At 39.9% G+C, this 16,726-nt stretch overlaps 1 protein-coding gene across 4 annotated transcripts; it reads right to left on the bottom strand.

Moving 5' to 3' along the window:
• Positions 1-1,379: 1,379 nt before the first annotated feature.
• On the bottom strand, positions 1,380-16,524 carry gata2a (GATA binding protein 2a). 4 transcript variants are annotated; one of them, XM_048172938.1, is made up of 6 exons: positions 16,163-16,524; positions 10,954-11,388; positions 8,982-9,551; positions 6,153-6,310; positions 3,314-3,439; positions 1,380-2,472 (listed from the first exon to the last, which is right to left on the bottom strand). In XM_048172938.1, the coding sequence occupies exons 2-6, from the start codon at positions 11,177-11,179 to the stop codon at positions 2,173-2,175; spliced, it is 1,380 nt and encodes a 459-aa protein (XP_048028895.1). In that variant the 5' UTR covers positions 11,180-11,388; positions 16,163-16,524; the 3' UTR covers positions 1,380-2,172. The 4 variants fall into 4 exon arrangements, with proteins under 4 accessions (XP_048028895.1, XP_048028894.1, XP_048028896.1 ...); XM_048172937.1 differs by lacking the exon at positions 16,163-16,524 and adding an exon at positions 11,566-11,874; XM_048172939.1 differs by lacking the exon at positions 16,163-16,524 and adding an exon at positions 11,566-11,872 and having other exon boundaries at positions 6,153-6,298.
• Positions 16,525-16,726: the final 202 nt, after the last annotated feature.

Genomic DNA, 16,726 nt, shown 5'->3' with positions numbered 1-16,726 from the left:
ACCTATATAATAAATTTCTTGCGTCTCAGAGCATGCACACAAAATGCTATAAATGCATTTCGGAGGAAGATGCTTGCTGTTTGGGAATGCAGTCATAAGGCAGTTCTGGAAGGTGATAATACCGAACCACTTTGACGACAGACTTTCAAAGACACGTTCGGTAAATGTGTTTCCATCGTAGTTTACATGCATGTTTTCTTATCAGATAAAAAATGTATCCGACTCAAACAAGCACATGCGTTTTTTACGGTCATTTTTAACATTTTTGCTCATTTTGGCATTTCCATCCAGCAGTTTTTTATGCAATATCCCAAAATGCACATAAAATAGATGGATGGAAACATAGCTAATGAATGATTAGAATAGAATAGAATAGAATAGAATAGAATAGAATAGAATAGAATAGAATAGAAAACAAAAGAGGGTGTGTGATTATTTGGATGGGGGATGGGCATCTGCACTTGTGCAAGAGTCGGTGTTGACCTGAAGTCGGCCCTCCTCAGCATGGTCTGTGCTGTTGTTGGGTCTCTCTCATTAACTGTTGGCTGGGTTGATGGTTTCCTCAGTCTCCGCACTGGGTTAAATAGCTTGAAAATGAGACCAGGTTAAGAGCTGTTTCCTGCAAGCCTCAGCTGCAAGCACATCTGTGGGAGAAGGCTCCAAACTGCCCCCCACGTGTTTGTTCATGGACTGGACTGATTGCCTTTCCTTCCTCTTCTCCCTCTCTCTTTTTTTCTCTCTATTTCTCTCTCTCCCACCAAAAAACTTGCTGTCCTTTTGCTTACTTTTCCTTTGGCTCCAGAAAGACAAGCCAGAAGTGAGGGGGTTGAGTAGGTCAGTTGAAAAGAAGGACATGGGGACAACAAATTCGTCCATCTAAGTGCATTCTCTACAGTATGTCTCTGTGCATTTGCATGTGATCGGAACCCCCTACTCGACCAGTGGTTGGAGCCTGTTGTCTGGGTCAAACTGAGGCACCCCGGGGGGGCTTATATGCCATAGAGGTCTCCTTCTTCCCCAGTCGCAGTTGTAGGAAACAACCCCAGACATACTGCAGTTCAGGCACTTAGCCATGTGCATCTGATATCGCTTACCTTCTAGAAATCAGCGATGCCTAGGTGAAATTCCCTCTGACACTTAGTATATGAAACAGCAGCTTATCCGAGCGCTTGGGTGTGTTTGTGTTTGGCCTCGTGCATGTTTTGGCATTCGCATGCATTTCTCATATTAAACTGTAGTAAATGCGGGGAAATACGATTCCCTGGAATCGGAAACATAAATGATCAAACCAGCCTGCAGCCGCAGAAATGTCTCCATTTGGGTGAAGAGTGACTGTGCTTTCACATAACGATAGCAAGGAAGTACTCGGGGGAAAAAGATGAAGTATTAAAACTTTATTTCCTTTATTTGTGTAATGGAAAATGATAAAAACGTACAGCTCAGCAACATTGCCTTGGCTAGGATAGGTCAGTGTTTTTTATCAATAACAATCAAATAATATTTATAATATAACAATGTGTTCTGAGGAAAGCGAAATAAGAGATAAAGGGTGAAAATAAATTATCATAATAACAATAACGATAATAACAATTAACCTTTATAAACATTTCTTTTGCTTGTATGTCGTATCCATAGAGTCCATTCAGAGGGAATCATGCCCAAGGGGGGTGTATTCCAGCATGTTAGGGGGGATAAACTTAGTGGTCTTCTCTTTCTGTCTCTCTCTCTTTGACTCATCATGTATGCAGAGAGTCAGAGCGAGTTCTTTACTAGAGAGTTTCTGAGGTGGCTGTTCTCAAAGGAACTGCCACACAGTGATTCTGCAAAGACATATCCTCTCTTTCAGGACAGTACCAAAGTGACTCAGTAAAACGTAACGAAAGGCTAAAAGCAAAGACAGCTCTCTCTCCCTCTGCTCTGTCTGTGAGGGTCCTCAACGTCCAGAAGGGAGAGGTGCTTTTTAAACCGTCCTCTATACAAGTCGACGTGGTTGTTGATGAGATGGCACCTTCCCCGGCAGTGTCCGACCAGGAACTAAACCGACACGAACCCCTTCGCGTCCTTCGCCTGTGGAAGATTTCTTGACGGGAGGGGAGGGGGTGCGTGGAGATTTTCAGTATAAAGGAGCTAACGCGATGCCCCTGTCAAGGGGATGCGATGGAGTGTGGGTCTTCAGTGAGGTTCGGCCCAGGCGGGTGAGCGGCTGGAATGGTGAGGGTGGCTGAATGTGGGGTGAATGGGAGTCGGCGTGGGCAGCATGTGTCCAGAATGGCTAAACGGTGGCAGGTGGCCCATGTGTGGCATGTGGCTTGCCAGAGCACTGGCGCTGCCAAATGGAGAGGTCTTGTCCTGCATGCACTTGGAGAGCTCCTCGAAACCCTCGCCAGATCGTTTATTCCTCTTGGACTTGCTGGACATCTTGCGGTTGCGTGTTTGGATGCCCTCTTTCTTCATGGTCAGTGGCCTATTGACCTATAAGAAACGAGATAGGGTAGGTTAATGATGAGCACAAAGGAACTAAAAACAAAAGGATAGGAGGTCTCAAAGTACATGTTTTACATACAAGTCTTTAAACACAAAAGTTACAAGTTAGTTAAAAGGACGACAAGAAACATAGAAACAGCAGATCACATGAAGATCATTATATTTGAATGTAACCATTTTATCATTCTGTCTGTTTTTACAAAATATATAGCTGTATTTTAATGTCATGTGGCTCTCCGTAAATGTTCCCAGAAATGTCTTCTAAAAATTCATTGTAGCCTATTAAAGACTTGTATGCTGTATAAACATGTATTTATATTTATTAGATGTAATATTTTTCACAAATGATACATCAAAGGGTTTAATGTAGTCTATATTATGCTTTTAAGGTTGAATTTCAAACGAAAACTAGACTTCGAAAAGAGCAATCCAGCAGCTCAGCTGTCACGCAATTTCGGTTTTTTTTCTCTTTCCTCCTTTGTTTCGCTTGTTTCATTAAGGTGAAATGTATTTATTCGTCTGCTAAATAGATCGCAGCCAAGCTTAACATTAAAAAGGCTAGTTTCAGACAACTCCGAATTGATAGCATATAACTGACGCCGTATCTTGAATGGCAGACCCGCCCTGTCGTCCCTCCTGGGAATAACGCCCTCCTTTGAAACAAAGCTGGATTAATCTAAAAAGAAAACGGTCAACGGGCTCTGTCTGACAGGGAAAGCCGGCTTTGCGTCCGCGGTCTCACTCTCACCCTCTCTTCAATCGATACGAGCTGTCCGCCCACTTGAGCACTTCGCTGTCACTTTCAGTGTTTGCGACTCTTAATACTCACGTTGTGGAGTTTGTAGTAGAGCCCGCAGGCGTTGCACACCGGGTCACCGTTCCCGTTGCGCCGCCACAGAGTGGTCGTGGTTGTCTGGCAGTTCGCGCAGCAGGTGCCGGCTCGCCTCGCAGCAGACTGTAGGCAAGAAAAACAGAATATTCAATACTGGGTACTACATTAAAACATTCATTATCCATAAGGACATTTTTAAAACAATCTCATGGGCATCTAAAAAGGCTGTAGCTAGCCTACTTAAAACGAATAAATCCGTTTCTACATTCCCAATGGATGAGCCTGGTGATTAGGCTAGCCTATTTTGTGAAGTTGCTCGACAACCGTAAAAAGCCTAAAATAGGCTAATGCATTGGTGGAAACTTTATTATTAATAATAATAAATGTAGCTATTTGTTGAATTTTGTTGTCCTTTATCAAATTGCTGTTGCCGCCGTTTTTTTTTTTTTTTTTTTTTTTTCAGTAACATCATGGCTTTGTTTTATTTTTATTGACATCTTTTTTTTTCCTTTCATTTTTTTTGCACTGAATGCAATCGTCGAATAGACTGCATTAACTAATTTCTGCATTTCTATTCTACGCGCTGATATCAAACAAGGATTATAGGCTTTGGGCTGGAGTAGGCTAAATACATTTATGATAAGAATCTGATGGAGTGACGAATATTATGACTCACCCATCCTATGTGTACTCAGCACCAGACAGCATTTCAAAACTATCCCGCAATGATGCGGCCTGAACATTTGAAATCTCTTACAAGGAGTCGCCTCTGTGTTTGAACTAATTAAATATAGCCTATTCTGTGGATTTAAACAAGCTAAATTGAATTTTCCAATTTGTGCCATGACTGTACTTTTTTTCTGACCTGTATCTAATAAATTCTGCCATATTTCAGTAAATACACTAGACAGATCATTAATTTGTATCGTTTCGATACACTGCTCGCCTTGTTGCCACGAATCAAACGCTTTAGTGGGCGGGGCGACTGCAAAGCCGGGTCATCAATCCTCTGTTCGCTTTTTGTCCATTACGGATCAATTTTTCACACATAATGAGAAACATCTATAGACATACAACGCAATTCCCCGCAGTCCAACGCATATAGCATTTGCAGTTTGTGTTCATTAGCGATTTACATAATACGTTTTTTGTAAAAGGAAGCTCCGAATAAAAAACGCCGCTCTGAATAAAATGAAACAAAACGCAGACGACAACAAAAACACGCACATTCCAATACTTCAACTCAGAGCCAGTCGAGCATGACAAACAAGAGAGCAAAGAGTATAAATCCATTTATTTTCCAATCCCTGCCCCAGCCCCTTCACACATAGTGCTCTGATAATCGCTTTACAGTAGATGTCATTCGGGCCTGCCGGGGCCAGAGAAAATTCAGCCGGGTTTGTTGAAGACGGAAACACCCGGGAGCCTGGCTTCCTTATCGGGCCCGGGCAGATATCCGGATAGGAAACAACTGGATGGCCTTTGAACAGCGCTCTGAAAACACTTCAGCCCAAAATGCAAAAGCATGGGCCAGCACACTGACTCCATGGAAAACCCTGTGGCCTTTTTTCACCATGAGAACATATAGTGAAACTAAAGAAAAAACTCAAATGTTGGAACAGTTAGCCTATGTTACACCTACTACTGCTAAATATAACAATGATCATCCTAATTGGGAATTGCAGCTGCAATCCATATTTCAATCCCACTTTGAATGTCACTCTATTTGTTATTCGCTACAAGGCTCATTTTTCTCTCGCTGAGTATGTAAGTGTCTCTTTTACAACACTGGAAATAAGATTCCCTCTGAGACACTTATATTTACACTCCGATGGTCACTTAGCCAAGTGAAAATTAAATTATGACACATGGCTGATAGAAAAAGACGGTCTCACTCAATTTAACAGCTTGTTGTGTCTCTAAATGAATCTCTATGATAATATTACGAAAGACTGCAACAATGACTCGATAACAGTGTAAAGAGACAGAGGTAGAGATATAGAGTTTCATCCGCTAAACGATAAAATAAGATTATGTGAATAGAAAAATGTATCTAGTTTGGGAAAATATCCTCCCTGTTTTCTTGAAAAGTCATCTGTTTTCATAGAATCTTGATGTTGGAAAAACTGCCCAGCGAGATATGAATTATATTTAAATAAAATCACAGAGGAGCCTTCTTTTACATGCTGCCCTGAACCATGGAAAAATAGTAGATTAATAACCAGAGCATAATCAAGTTCGACTTTTCACACATCGATTTTGCAATTCTTGAAACTTTAGTTTTGCCTTTTATCAATCAGCTCAATGCAAAAACTCTTTAAGAGAAAACAAAATCAAAAATCAAATAAATGCTAAATAATGCTTTTAAACATCTCATCGAGATTAAACAGGATAATTCTGCTGGCAGCAATTCTAAAATGGAACCAGAATCATAAGCCAGCCACACAAAACCAATCCAATGGCATGTGGCTTTCTGAACAACACCAGAAAAAGTAGAACTAGATCAAACTGCTAGATCTAAACAGATGCGCTCAGGCAACAGGTTTCTCTCAGTGTGGAGTGGTGATAATTGTATCGGCATGGGCATTGGTATCAGTGACAGTATCAGAACTAGAAGCAATAATGATAGCGGGAACAATGGCAATAGTAGCAGTATTGTAACAGGCAGAGTAGGGGATCACCAGGGGGTGAGGGCGACAAACAATTCCAGGAAGATTATAGGGAAAATATAACTTTCCTGGAATTGTGCTCTGGCTTTCTGCTCCATGCTCCTATTTAGCCCTCGTTCTCACGTGTGTAAGGAACTGAAAGAGTTCTGGAGGGCTCATCTACTCACCAGTCTGCGCTTTGGCTTGATAAGGGGTCGGTTCTGGCCGTTCATCTTGTGGTACAGGCCGCACGCGTTGCAGAGGTAGTGGCCCGTTCCATCCCGCCGCCACAGCGGGGTGGAGGTGGCTCCGCAGTTCACACATTCACGCCCCTCTGTGCAGAATTCAAGTGGAGGGAAAGCAAAGGGAAATTTATATAATTAAGAAGTTCACATTACATCTACAATACAGGAACACAGGGTCACAGACTGGGCAAAGAAAAACAACTCCCAAGTTAATTAGCCAACATCTAACATGACATTCACATTGGAATCTCTCATCTGAGCTGGACGCGTTACATAACTGATATCGGAATTTGTGAATGTGCATGTTTGTGGATGAAATCACTTTTTTTTTTTTTTACGCTGCATGACTATGTGGAAAATGAGCAATACATCCAGGTTCTACTCTTAAATGACCTACAGACCAACCTTTTCATTTATCTGCTACAGAAGGAACCCTGGTTATCAGTCTGTCTTCAAGACACCTTAAGAGGAAACTGATTAAAATGTGAGTTGGTTCCATATACATTCTCACTCCTGTTTATCAGCCAGCTGTCATGGCTTGTCCTATTCTCAGGTGTCATATCACAGTAAAGCACCCTAACCTGCTGGAAAGGGCCCTGCGCTTTAATTCATATGCTCTTCTTCCTCACTCCCCTGAGCACCTCTCTATTATTCACATTATAATGTGAGATAGTCGCTGTCCCACCCTGACCAGAGAAAAGAATCAGCCTGGACAATGGACGCTCTTTTGAAGTGTACGTGATGTTGTAATTCAGTCATTTTCAGTCGTTTTTCTGTTCATGGTTAGAAGTATCACTTGCATTTTGAATGTACTGAAACTTGGTGCTGGGAGTGTTAGGTGAAAATGGCCCTGTGAATGGGGTGAGTAAATAGAGGTTAATCTAAATCTGTGTTATCAATGAGTTTCTTGAAAGAATTTTTAGAAAAAGGAAAACAAACGCACTACCGTCTGAGGTGCCAGTCAAAAGAGATGAGTTCAAATATATATAAAAAAAAACAACACTTGAGTTTCTAACACTTTTTTTCTCACTTATTCATATTTGCCTTTCACAGTCTCCTTTCATATCTTCTGAATTTTAAAACAAAAAATTCTTATTTTTTCTTTCAATGCCCAATCATGTTTGTAGGATTTATTTAACTGTTTTCATTGAATCTCTTTAGCTAAAAAAACTGCTATGCAGTTCAAAATGGTTGCATTCACCAATGCACACTCAACCCTAAAAAACTTATATTTTCCACCCAAGACATTTTCTACATTCATAGCTAAATGGTTAACAGCTAAACAGTTGGCTAAATTAATTTCTGTGCTATGATAGCTAATATTATTCATATGCATTCATTTATGTAGCATCTTGTATTTACACATTGTTATTGCTATTTTAATGTAATATCCAATTATAATTGCATGTAATGTTTGTAATATAATGTAACTGTAATGTAAAGTATTACAAATAGTTCAAATTAAAGTTATTTGATAGCAGTGCATCAGGCCGAGGTCGTGCATAAATAAGCACACAAACAGCAGGGTCTTGTCGCCTGTGAAGGCCTGTCCCGCCGGGGTTTTGTTAGTATTGGGGTCGTAGGAGGGCGGAGGGGGGAGTATGTCGTGATTTGTTCAGCTGAAGGTATACAGGATATGACTGGAGCCAGCGCGTCGTGACTCCTCAACGTTTTAAGCGCAATAAAGACTACTTTTAAAGGTAAACATAGCGTGAGGCAACACGCAGCCCGCCAAATGAAATCATTCATCTTAAGACCTAACAAGTAGGGGGAAAAAATCGAATCTCATGGATAGCAGTTTGTGTGTCATTTAATAGGTTAATTAATGCCAACAGTTCTGCAACCTCGCCAAAAGCTCAATTTTCAATTTTTTCTTAAACATTTTTATCAAGCCCTTTTCATTAAAGCTCCACTAATATAGCATTGATTGGTATTTATATTATCTTAGTCATTTGTTGGCTGGATCCCTTACGCTCTAAAATGTTTTATAATAATGTTATAGGCCTAAGCCTACATTTTTGTTTCTTCAGCTTTAAAATTTCTAAACTTTTATCTAAATTTTCTTCATCATTAAGTAAATTATGTGTGTTCAAAAATGCAATAACGCAGGTTGTAACTTTGTCACCTCTTCTTTCTTTTTTTTTAATGTAAACAGGCTACGTAAAATATCGATTTTAGTAGATTGATTTTTTTTTTTTTTTACAAAGTGTTTTCACTAAACAGCTGGCTTTGTTTAATAGTTTATGTATGAAAGCCGCTTTTTATGTCTTTTAAAGGGAATGCCACCTTGAAGTGGTAATGTATTTTGATGCAGCATTTTAAGAGCTGCTGAAACTTGTCGTGTGTCATAATTTAAAAACTGCGTAGAGTTGCCCAGAAGGAGATTCCTAAAATGGCGGCCGAACTCAAATAATTAGACAAAATCAAAATGAGTAAACTCCAAATCAGTCTAAAACTTTGTGTATGGGAAAAAAATATCTGAGAAATAAAAGCTGTGATAATGGTTTTTGTGATAATGCTGTGATAATGGTTTCATTTGCATTTGGCTAAATAAAATATTTTTTTTTAATATCACAAAAAATAGGATATAGGCCTGTTATACATACACACACACATATATATATATATATATATATATATATATATATATATATATATATATATAATTTGATAATTGATACAAAATGCCTTTTTAAAATGCTCTCTAACCCAATGTGTGTCTAAACGTATACTCTTCACTTCATGATCGAGTCAAGAGCTAATGAAACTCACCTGAACACGATCGCGTCTTGCTTTTACATTTAGGTGTGAAGCTCGAAGCGGATCCACTGAGGAGGGTACCAGGATGAAACAGACCGCCGCCGTACTCGTGTGGCGTGGGCAGAGAGTATGTTGGGTAGGTCGGGATGGGATGATGTGTGGACGGTGTCTGAGCGCTCATAGCCAGGCTTCCCCGAAGAGGACTACAACCCTCCATTTTCATCCCATCAGCGATTACTTGGTACTTGATGGACTCCTTTTCGTCCATTCTTGCAGTGGTGGAGGTCGGAGAAGAAGGGCCGGGGTCTGGTGAGACGTCTTTCGGTGGGGTTGGGGGGAAATTGTAAAGGGGATGCGGACTGGAGTGGGTTGCGGATGTGAGGGAGGAGACGGGAGCGGTGCTAGAGCTGCTGCTGCACGGATAACCGGCGCTGGCGGGGTGCAGGCCGGGCTTGCTGAAGTGACTGACCGCCCAGGCGTTGTGGTGGGCTGCGGAGAGCGCTGCCTTCCCGCTGTCCAGCCAGGGAATACCGGGGCTGTGTATGAGGTGTGGCCGGCAGACCTGACTTCCCGTGAGACGAGCTGAGAAATATAAGACAGAAACAAACATAAAAACTCGATTCGAGATGAAAATTGCGATCAAATGTACATCTCTATGCTGTTTTTGCCGAAACACCCGTTTGTTTGAAAACACAATGTCTAATGTTCAACTTCACCTGTTGACTCCGTACTCGAACAATTCAAACTTGACATTGAGATAAAATAAAACTGTATCAAACATCAATTATGCACAAAATCGCATTTGCCGATTCACCCTTAAGTCCAGTGCTTGCTCGCTAAAACTTAAAAGACGTTTTTTTTCGTCTCGACATGCTTTTTAAAATAAAAACGCACTTAGGCTACTCCTAAGAAACAGGCGTAAAATCTCCTTTACAAAACGAAACACGACAACTTTTTAACTAAGAATTCTCAGTACAGCTTGTTCTTCGCACAAATTAGACACTTGAACTAAGAAGTTCATCAGGAATTTTTCGTTTTGATTTGGCATCCGGGAAATGCCTTGATCCCCCTCTCTCTCCCTGACACGAACTTCCCTTTCCTCATCAAGTCATTCGCTGGACATTTTCTTTTTCTTCTTATCTTTACATTTCAACACGCACCTCTTGGAGAAGACAGTTCGCACCGCAGAGAAGAAATCCGATATGTTACATTTTAAACACATTTTTGTCATCCTTTTGCTCGGCTAATTGGTAACTGTCAAGCACATAAGCATAATGCATAATACGCGTAAACAACAACAAAAAATAAATAAATAATTTAAAAAACATTAAGCCTACATTAGCATATATTTGGATAAGCATCGAGACTTCTCAGCCATGGGATAGTCGCGTATTTAGGCCCCACTATGATTCACCACAAAGTGAGAGTAAAAACCATCGAAATCTTTCGATTTTACACTGCACGCACAACACAGTTGTACTAAAGCTACACTAGTAACCTCTATATAAGCAACTGACGCAAAATGGGCATAAATGGTGTCGACAATGTCAAGTTTATTTACTAAACCTTTCTTTAAACACAAGAGTAGGCTATATGACCAAAAATAAAATTAAAAAAAAATCACACACATAAACAAGTGATCTCTTTCGCCATGAATATGGGCAACATTGTACACTGAACCGTTCGTTACACATTTAAGTATAAATAATAAATAATTTAGCAATAACAGTTATAGCATTATTTCAAGCAGCTTCATAAATAAATTCACATAGACTAGTAGCCAATTAAATCAACAAACAGCGTTATGTAGCCTAATTTATATGACGTATTTTCGTTCATGATTAATGTAAAGTGTGACTGAAATATGTCTCGGTAATTACATAATGAAATATGCACATAATATAGGGTATATTACTGTTACACATTTTGTCATTAAAATATTACATGTAGCCTACTTCATGCGAGAGAAACAAAATAATCCTACCATGCGCTTGTCCGTATGATACTCTGGCCCGAGAATTGGAGTAGTAGGGGTTCCCCTGCGAGTCCAAGTGATTCAAGAACACATCCACCTCGTCCGGTGGTAGAAGAGGGGCCATGGGCTCCATGTAATTGTGTGTAAGCCCGTGATGATGTGACTCTGGGTGCTGGCCGTTGAGTACCGCATGATGATGGGCCATCCATCGAGACTGATCGGCCGCAACCTCCATGTCTACAGTGTCCGCGCTTAGAAAACGTTTTGAAAAGTTTTCTATATGACTACTGAAAACCCTTGGACACTAAGAGACCCAGGAACACAACTATGGTCCTTTAGATTATTAAAATAGCCTGTTTTGTCGTTAGCTTACTGCTTCAGCTGGTGATGCTCTTTTTGGAAAACAGGTCCTACTTCTTTGCTTTCAACAATGCTCAGGAACACCTGTAAGAAAACAAACAGATGCGTGTTATTTGAACGTTTTTGCAATTTTAACGTTAAATACGTTGCAAGACAGATCTAAATTTACTTTATCGAAATAGGCTATGCGTTGCAACTTGTAAAATAAGCATTACAGGCTCATCTGTACGCAATTTCAAAGAACTATCGGTAAGTACTTACGGCGAGAAGTAGCATTTCAGCACTACAATCCTCAGTTTATTTTTTTCCGTGTTAGTCCTGTACAAAGAATGTTAATCCTCAAAGATGTCTGTTGACATTCGTAATTCGCCACTGGTTTAAATTGTCCACAGCCCAATCGTTAAACTCTCCCTAAAACTCTCCGTCTGTCTGAAGCGGAGAGAAGTCTCATTAATGAATCGTGCCTGTGTACTGTCGGAACTGGCGCCAGTAGATTCCATATCTTACGAACATGGGCGGGGTCACGGGCTGGCAGGGTTCGCTCTGTTAACCAATAGCAGATCGCGTTGACTACCATTGGCTCTAACAACATGCTTTCCAAACTGCCACGGCGACTTTCGGCCTAGTGCTCCACATTCAGAGAGCTGAGAGACTCATCATTCAGCGGAGCAATTTATTGAGTTCTTTTTACCTTTCCTAGAGCTTCAGATGATGATGTAATAATAATGTTGTCTTTTTACTTAAAGACTAACAGAAGGACCTGAAATTAAGAATTTAACTCTTGTATACTTCCCCAGAACGTTTAAGACTTAAACGAATTGTATTTTTAATCTAATAATTCGTTAGACTACTTTTGTTTAAGCATAAATTAATGAATAGTGCCAACCAGCAATTATACTTTAATTGATAAATAAAAATGATTTATTGCAGTTAAACATAAACTTTTGTTAAAGATTTTATGAATGTGATTAGGACCTGTTGCCTGACTATTAACATTGTAACGTTGCTTAAAACAACAAAACCTGTAACAGTCAAGTGTCACATGCGATATGCCTAATGCAAACAAACACAATTCCTAGCACCTTAGGCATTAATTGGGGAGGAGTATTTTATGGTCTCTAAATTGGGGGCTATTGTTCTTGCGCGTCTAATTGTTTTAAATTAGTTGTCACCACATTCTTCTTGTGAAAACAGTCTTTGTATGCTGTTTCGAGCGATCAAACGTCACTTTACATATTAATAGCAGGCCCGTCTCTCGGTGGTGCCGACAGGTCGCATGGGCAGGTCCAAATAGAGCCAATTGGTGGCCATTAGGGCAGCTTCGTTGATTTTTACTTACAATTATCTGGTGGCAAAACAAGCAGCAGACTCGCCCACCACAGGCAGAAAGACAGAACGTCGCCAATTAGCTTGATAAGCGTTTAGATAGACCTCATTTGCACATTGGCTTTAATAAATTGTTGCAGCTCTCAATCCTCAACATAAAATTTTCTTGTCTATCCAGTAAAAAAAAAAAAAAAAGGTTTTCTTTCCAATTCCACACGTTTTAAAGTTGTTTGAACACACTTGCGCATATAGCCAGCTAATTTCGTGCAGTGGAAGCTCCAGTTCAAATAATCTAATATAAATAAACACTCCTTTGACATATAAAATATAGCAACGTGCTCATCGATAGCCGCTTCTAGCCCTGTGGCCTCTAACTGCTTGTAGCAACGCTTTGTGTATATTAATTATTTAACTTGTCTGGTTGGCTCAATCAAAGATAACACAAGATAGACTTGACTACCAGGGTGCTCTGGCTCATTCATCATCTATCGAGAAAGACACTGTTGTGGTCATTTTGTTTACTTAATAAATTAACAGCTCAGGTCTACACCATAAATCAGTTGTAAAATGAGAAATTGAGTTTTAACTGATTTTGTATTTTAAATAATGGTGGGGTGTCTCTCTGACAATATGCCTATATATGTGTATTATTATTTAAAGCAGGAGTCTGCGTGCTCTCCTGAAAATTGAAAGGCAATAATTGGAGCTCAGAGCCCCTGCCGGCCGCCACTCTGACGCCATGGCTTGGTGTCACAGTATCTCGGTAAAGAAAAAACAAAAAATCTTGACGGGCTGCAAAGACTTTCCACAGCTAAGCATATAACCATCATAAGAGGATGAGTTTTTTTTTTTTTTTTTTGGTCCGATTGAAGAGCAAATAATCATTTTGGACACAAATGCTACATTTAAACCACAGAACTTCTGTCAACGTTGGATGTATAGCCTAAGATGCTCAAACAGGCTATTTGGCGTTATTGTGTGACAATATCAGATGCTTAAATCCCTTTTTAACAGACTGGATTCCTGCCAGGGGCCCTACACAACACAAAGAGCCCTGGGAGCCTGAAGCCAACAAATTAGAATGTACAGGAAAATATGACGCTTGGTTTTGCTGTGTAATGATGCATTTTATATACAGTCTTACGTAAAAAAAAAAAAAAAAAAAAAAAGGTACAATAGCAGATTATTCACTCAGACACAAGTTGAAGCTGATACAAACCTTTAAATACAGTGGTCTTTCACACTGTCCAAACTGCTTTATCACAAAAAGCGCATGCATACTTTAATATTTGAGCTCTGACCTACCTCAGCCCTTATAGAAAAATAAAATACTCAATATTTCAAAAATACAAATATTAAAATATTTTCATTTTAAATAGCAATTTCATAACATTTATTATATTGTAATTTCGGTGTAAATTCATTTCTGCCGCTATGTGCAGCATTAAACCGTGTATCTTTTAGTGGTATATGCCACAGATGCAGCTTCAGTGCCGCATTTGTAATGTAAATATGGCAATATACATTTATTATTATTATTGCGTGTGTGTGTGTGTGTGTGTGTGTGTGTGTGTGTGTGTGTGTGTGTGTGTTTCAGGCTCCAGCCATGCCCATCACAACCAGTTTTGGCGCTAATCGCGGCTCTTGGTTCACGGCTCACCTAGGGCTAAATATTCTTTAGAGAATACCTGAACTAAATACCTGTGGTAATCCAGATGCTCTCGATGTTAGAACAAAAGAGACTGTCCTTTTAGGGATTTAACATTTAAGGTTGGGGGTGTTTCTAAAGAGAATGACCCGACTGAGGACTCTAACTCAGTGGGCACTCTTCTTTAAATGTGTGTGCAGATTCAGACTTTATTTCTTATGTAACACAAGTTGTGTAGTTTAACACGTGTGACTGTGACGACGGCAATGACATCACGTTTGTGATGTCACATCACTTTGCTTTAAATTAATTGCATCAAAAATAATGAACAGCGGTGGAAACAAGCTCCGCGAAAATGGAGGCAATCATTCCCTTAATTAACAGGTGCCGTGAAATGGCTTTGCCCGTTCGTTCCCTCACGGCGCATTTATCATTCTCCGTGAGGTTAAAAGTGGGCAGGAGGGGGCAGAGAGCGGCGCAGAAGGGTTTGTGAAGATAAGCAGGCACTGGGATATAGGGGGAATGACACAGACCAGCTGAAGCGGTATTGTCCTTTACTCACGGGTAATTAGATTGTGACAGGGCACTCGGGGGCAGACACAAGCACAGGCAAAGTCACAAGCCTCCTGTCCTCTGCTGAAGCATGGATAACAGGGTTTGAAAGCAAAGCGTCTCACCCCCTTTTCGTTTCAGCCAACAATCCACATTATTTTGAGGCAAAGTCTCATATTTGTGCATGCGTTAGCAGTATTTGGCTAAACGACCCTTCTAGTTGCGTTTATTCTACCGTGCTGTTTTATGCGACATAGGCTACTGGGTAAAGTTCTTCTTCTGAGTGACGGCGTTTGTTTGTCGGAAAATGATCCTGTGGCAGTCATAACTCTGAAGGGTGATGACAGCGCGCCCGCCCTTCTTTTGTGCTTGACAGCTCTTGGAGTCAATGATTTAAATAAACAGCACAGGTGGGCTAATGCAGGCGTCCTTGGGGCATTCCAGAGAAAGCTAATTCCTCAACGTACACATACCACATTCGCTTTCACATTTATAATCATTCAAATGCCCATTTGAAATGTTGGCGTAAAAATACTTAATGCGATTTTCGTAAATTGTGCTGTGTTCTTGCCCTTGTTAGATTTGTTAAATAACAAAATCGTATCAACACAAGCATACATTTCCACATTAATCTCTTAAATGTGCATTATTTCATTTAATTCGTAAATTGTTTGTTTGTTTCCTTTATAAATACATTTTGTATATTGTGTGGTGTAAATATATGGAATTGCATTTTGGTTCGTTTAATTTGTATGTTTAATTTGTATTTTTAACATGGTTACAAAGAGGAGGGCATAAGCATGTCCCTTTCCATAAATTTAAAATAAGAAAGTAATCATATTCTAAATTGTATAATATTATATTAATATTATTAGCACTTTTGACTATATCTCTGAGCTATACGAAAAACATGTAAACTCTTTGTCGTTTCTTATAACCCAAAATGCCTGCAATCGTAAAGTGTAGATAACGGATTTAGTAACACAATATGGCCTAATAACAATATATACATTTTGTATTTAATATATTATGCCTATTATTATTAATTATTTATTATTTTTATTGTTATTAGCCTATTGTTATTATTATTCAGCCATACGAAATACATAATTCCTTTTATTGTATTTTTGTTTTATTATAAACCATTTAAAACTGCAATCAAATTAAAATGAACTCTTTTGAATTTTAGATGGAATAATGCATGATAATTATTGGACTAACAGTTCTCTTTATAAATACCTCACTAAAACGCGTGAATAATCTCTTCGTATTACTCCACTTCACGCTCGCTGTGTCGAATGATAGCTATAGTCTACGCAAAACGCATCTTACCAGTGTTTACGATTAGGCTCTCTTCTCTTGACATCTCGCAGAAAAAAATGTGTCCTGGGGCCAATTCCGTGTGGCACCGTCTTTGAGGGAAGAGTATCGGTGATTCGTTGTGCTTTGCGAAGCGCTGAAGCTCCGGGCACAGTCTTCTCTGGCGATGCCAACCTTCCCTGGCAGTCAAGCGTCTTTCCAGAATTCATTCGCTGAGGATCTTTCTTCAGTGACTTACGGTGTGGTGTAGTGTCTGACACCTCGTACTCTATCTTGTCTTACTCCCGTTCTCTCTCTCTCTCTCTCTCTCTCTGGAAACAGCGAAACTTGAGGCACAAAGTGGGGCTGCTGCAACGTAGCCGTGCGTCAGCCAATCTGGTCTTCCGGGTCGTGCTTTGATGGTTAAAAGCTGTGCTGAAGCTGTTATGTGTGGTGTTCTCACTCGTATAATTATGAAACAAGACCCAGTTGCTAAAGGAAGTGCGCCTAGCTCTTAAATTTTGACCTTCACATAGACAAACAATGCAATGTACAAATCTATTGAGAGGATTTGCACCTAAGCCTGTCACTCTTACT

Source organism: Megalobrama amblycephala, linkage group LG21 (assembly GCF_018812025.1).
Source record: "Megalobrama amblycephala isolate DHTTF-2021 linkage group LG21, ASM1881202v1, whole genome shotgun sequence".
NCBI lineage: Eukaryota > Metazoa > Chordata > Actinopteri > Cypriniformes > Xenocyprididae > Megalobrama > Megalobrama amblycephala.
This window is presented reverse-complemented; position numbering and strand designations above follow the sequence as displayed.

Excerpts from the sequence above, each read along its gene's own strand:
- gata2a (XM_048172938.1), bottom strand. The coding sequence starts at position 11,179 with ATGGAGGTTGCGGCCGATCAGTCTCGATGGATGGCCCATCATCATGCG. Across the intron at positions 6,311-8,981 it reads CAAGACGCGATCGTGTTCAG|AATTCTGCACAGAGGGGCGT; the intron begins GTGAGTTTCATT and ends TCCCTCCACTTG. Across the intron at positions 3,440-6,152 it reads TCAAGCCAAAGCGCAGACTG|TCTGCTGCGAGGCGAGCCGG; the intron begins GTGAGTAGATGA and ends TCTTGCCTACAG.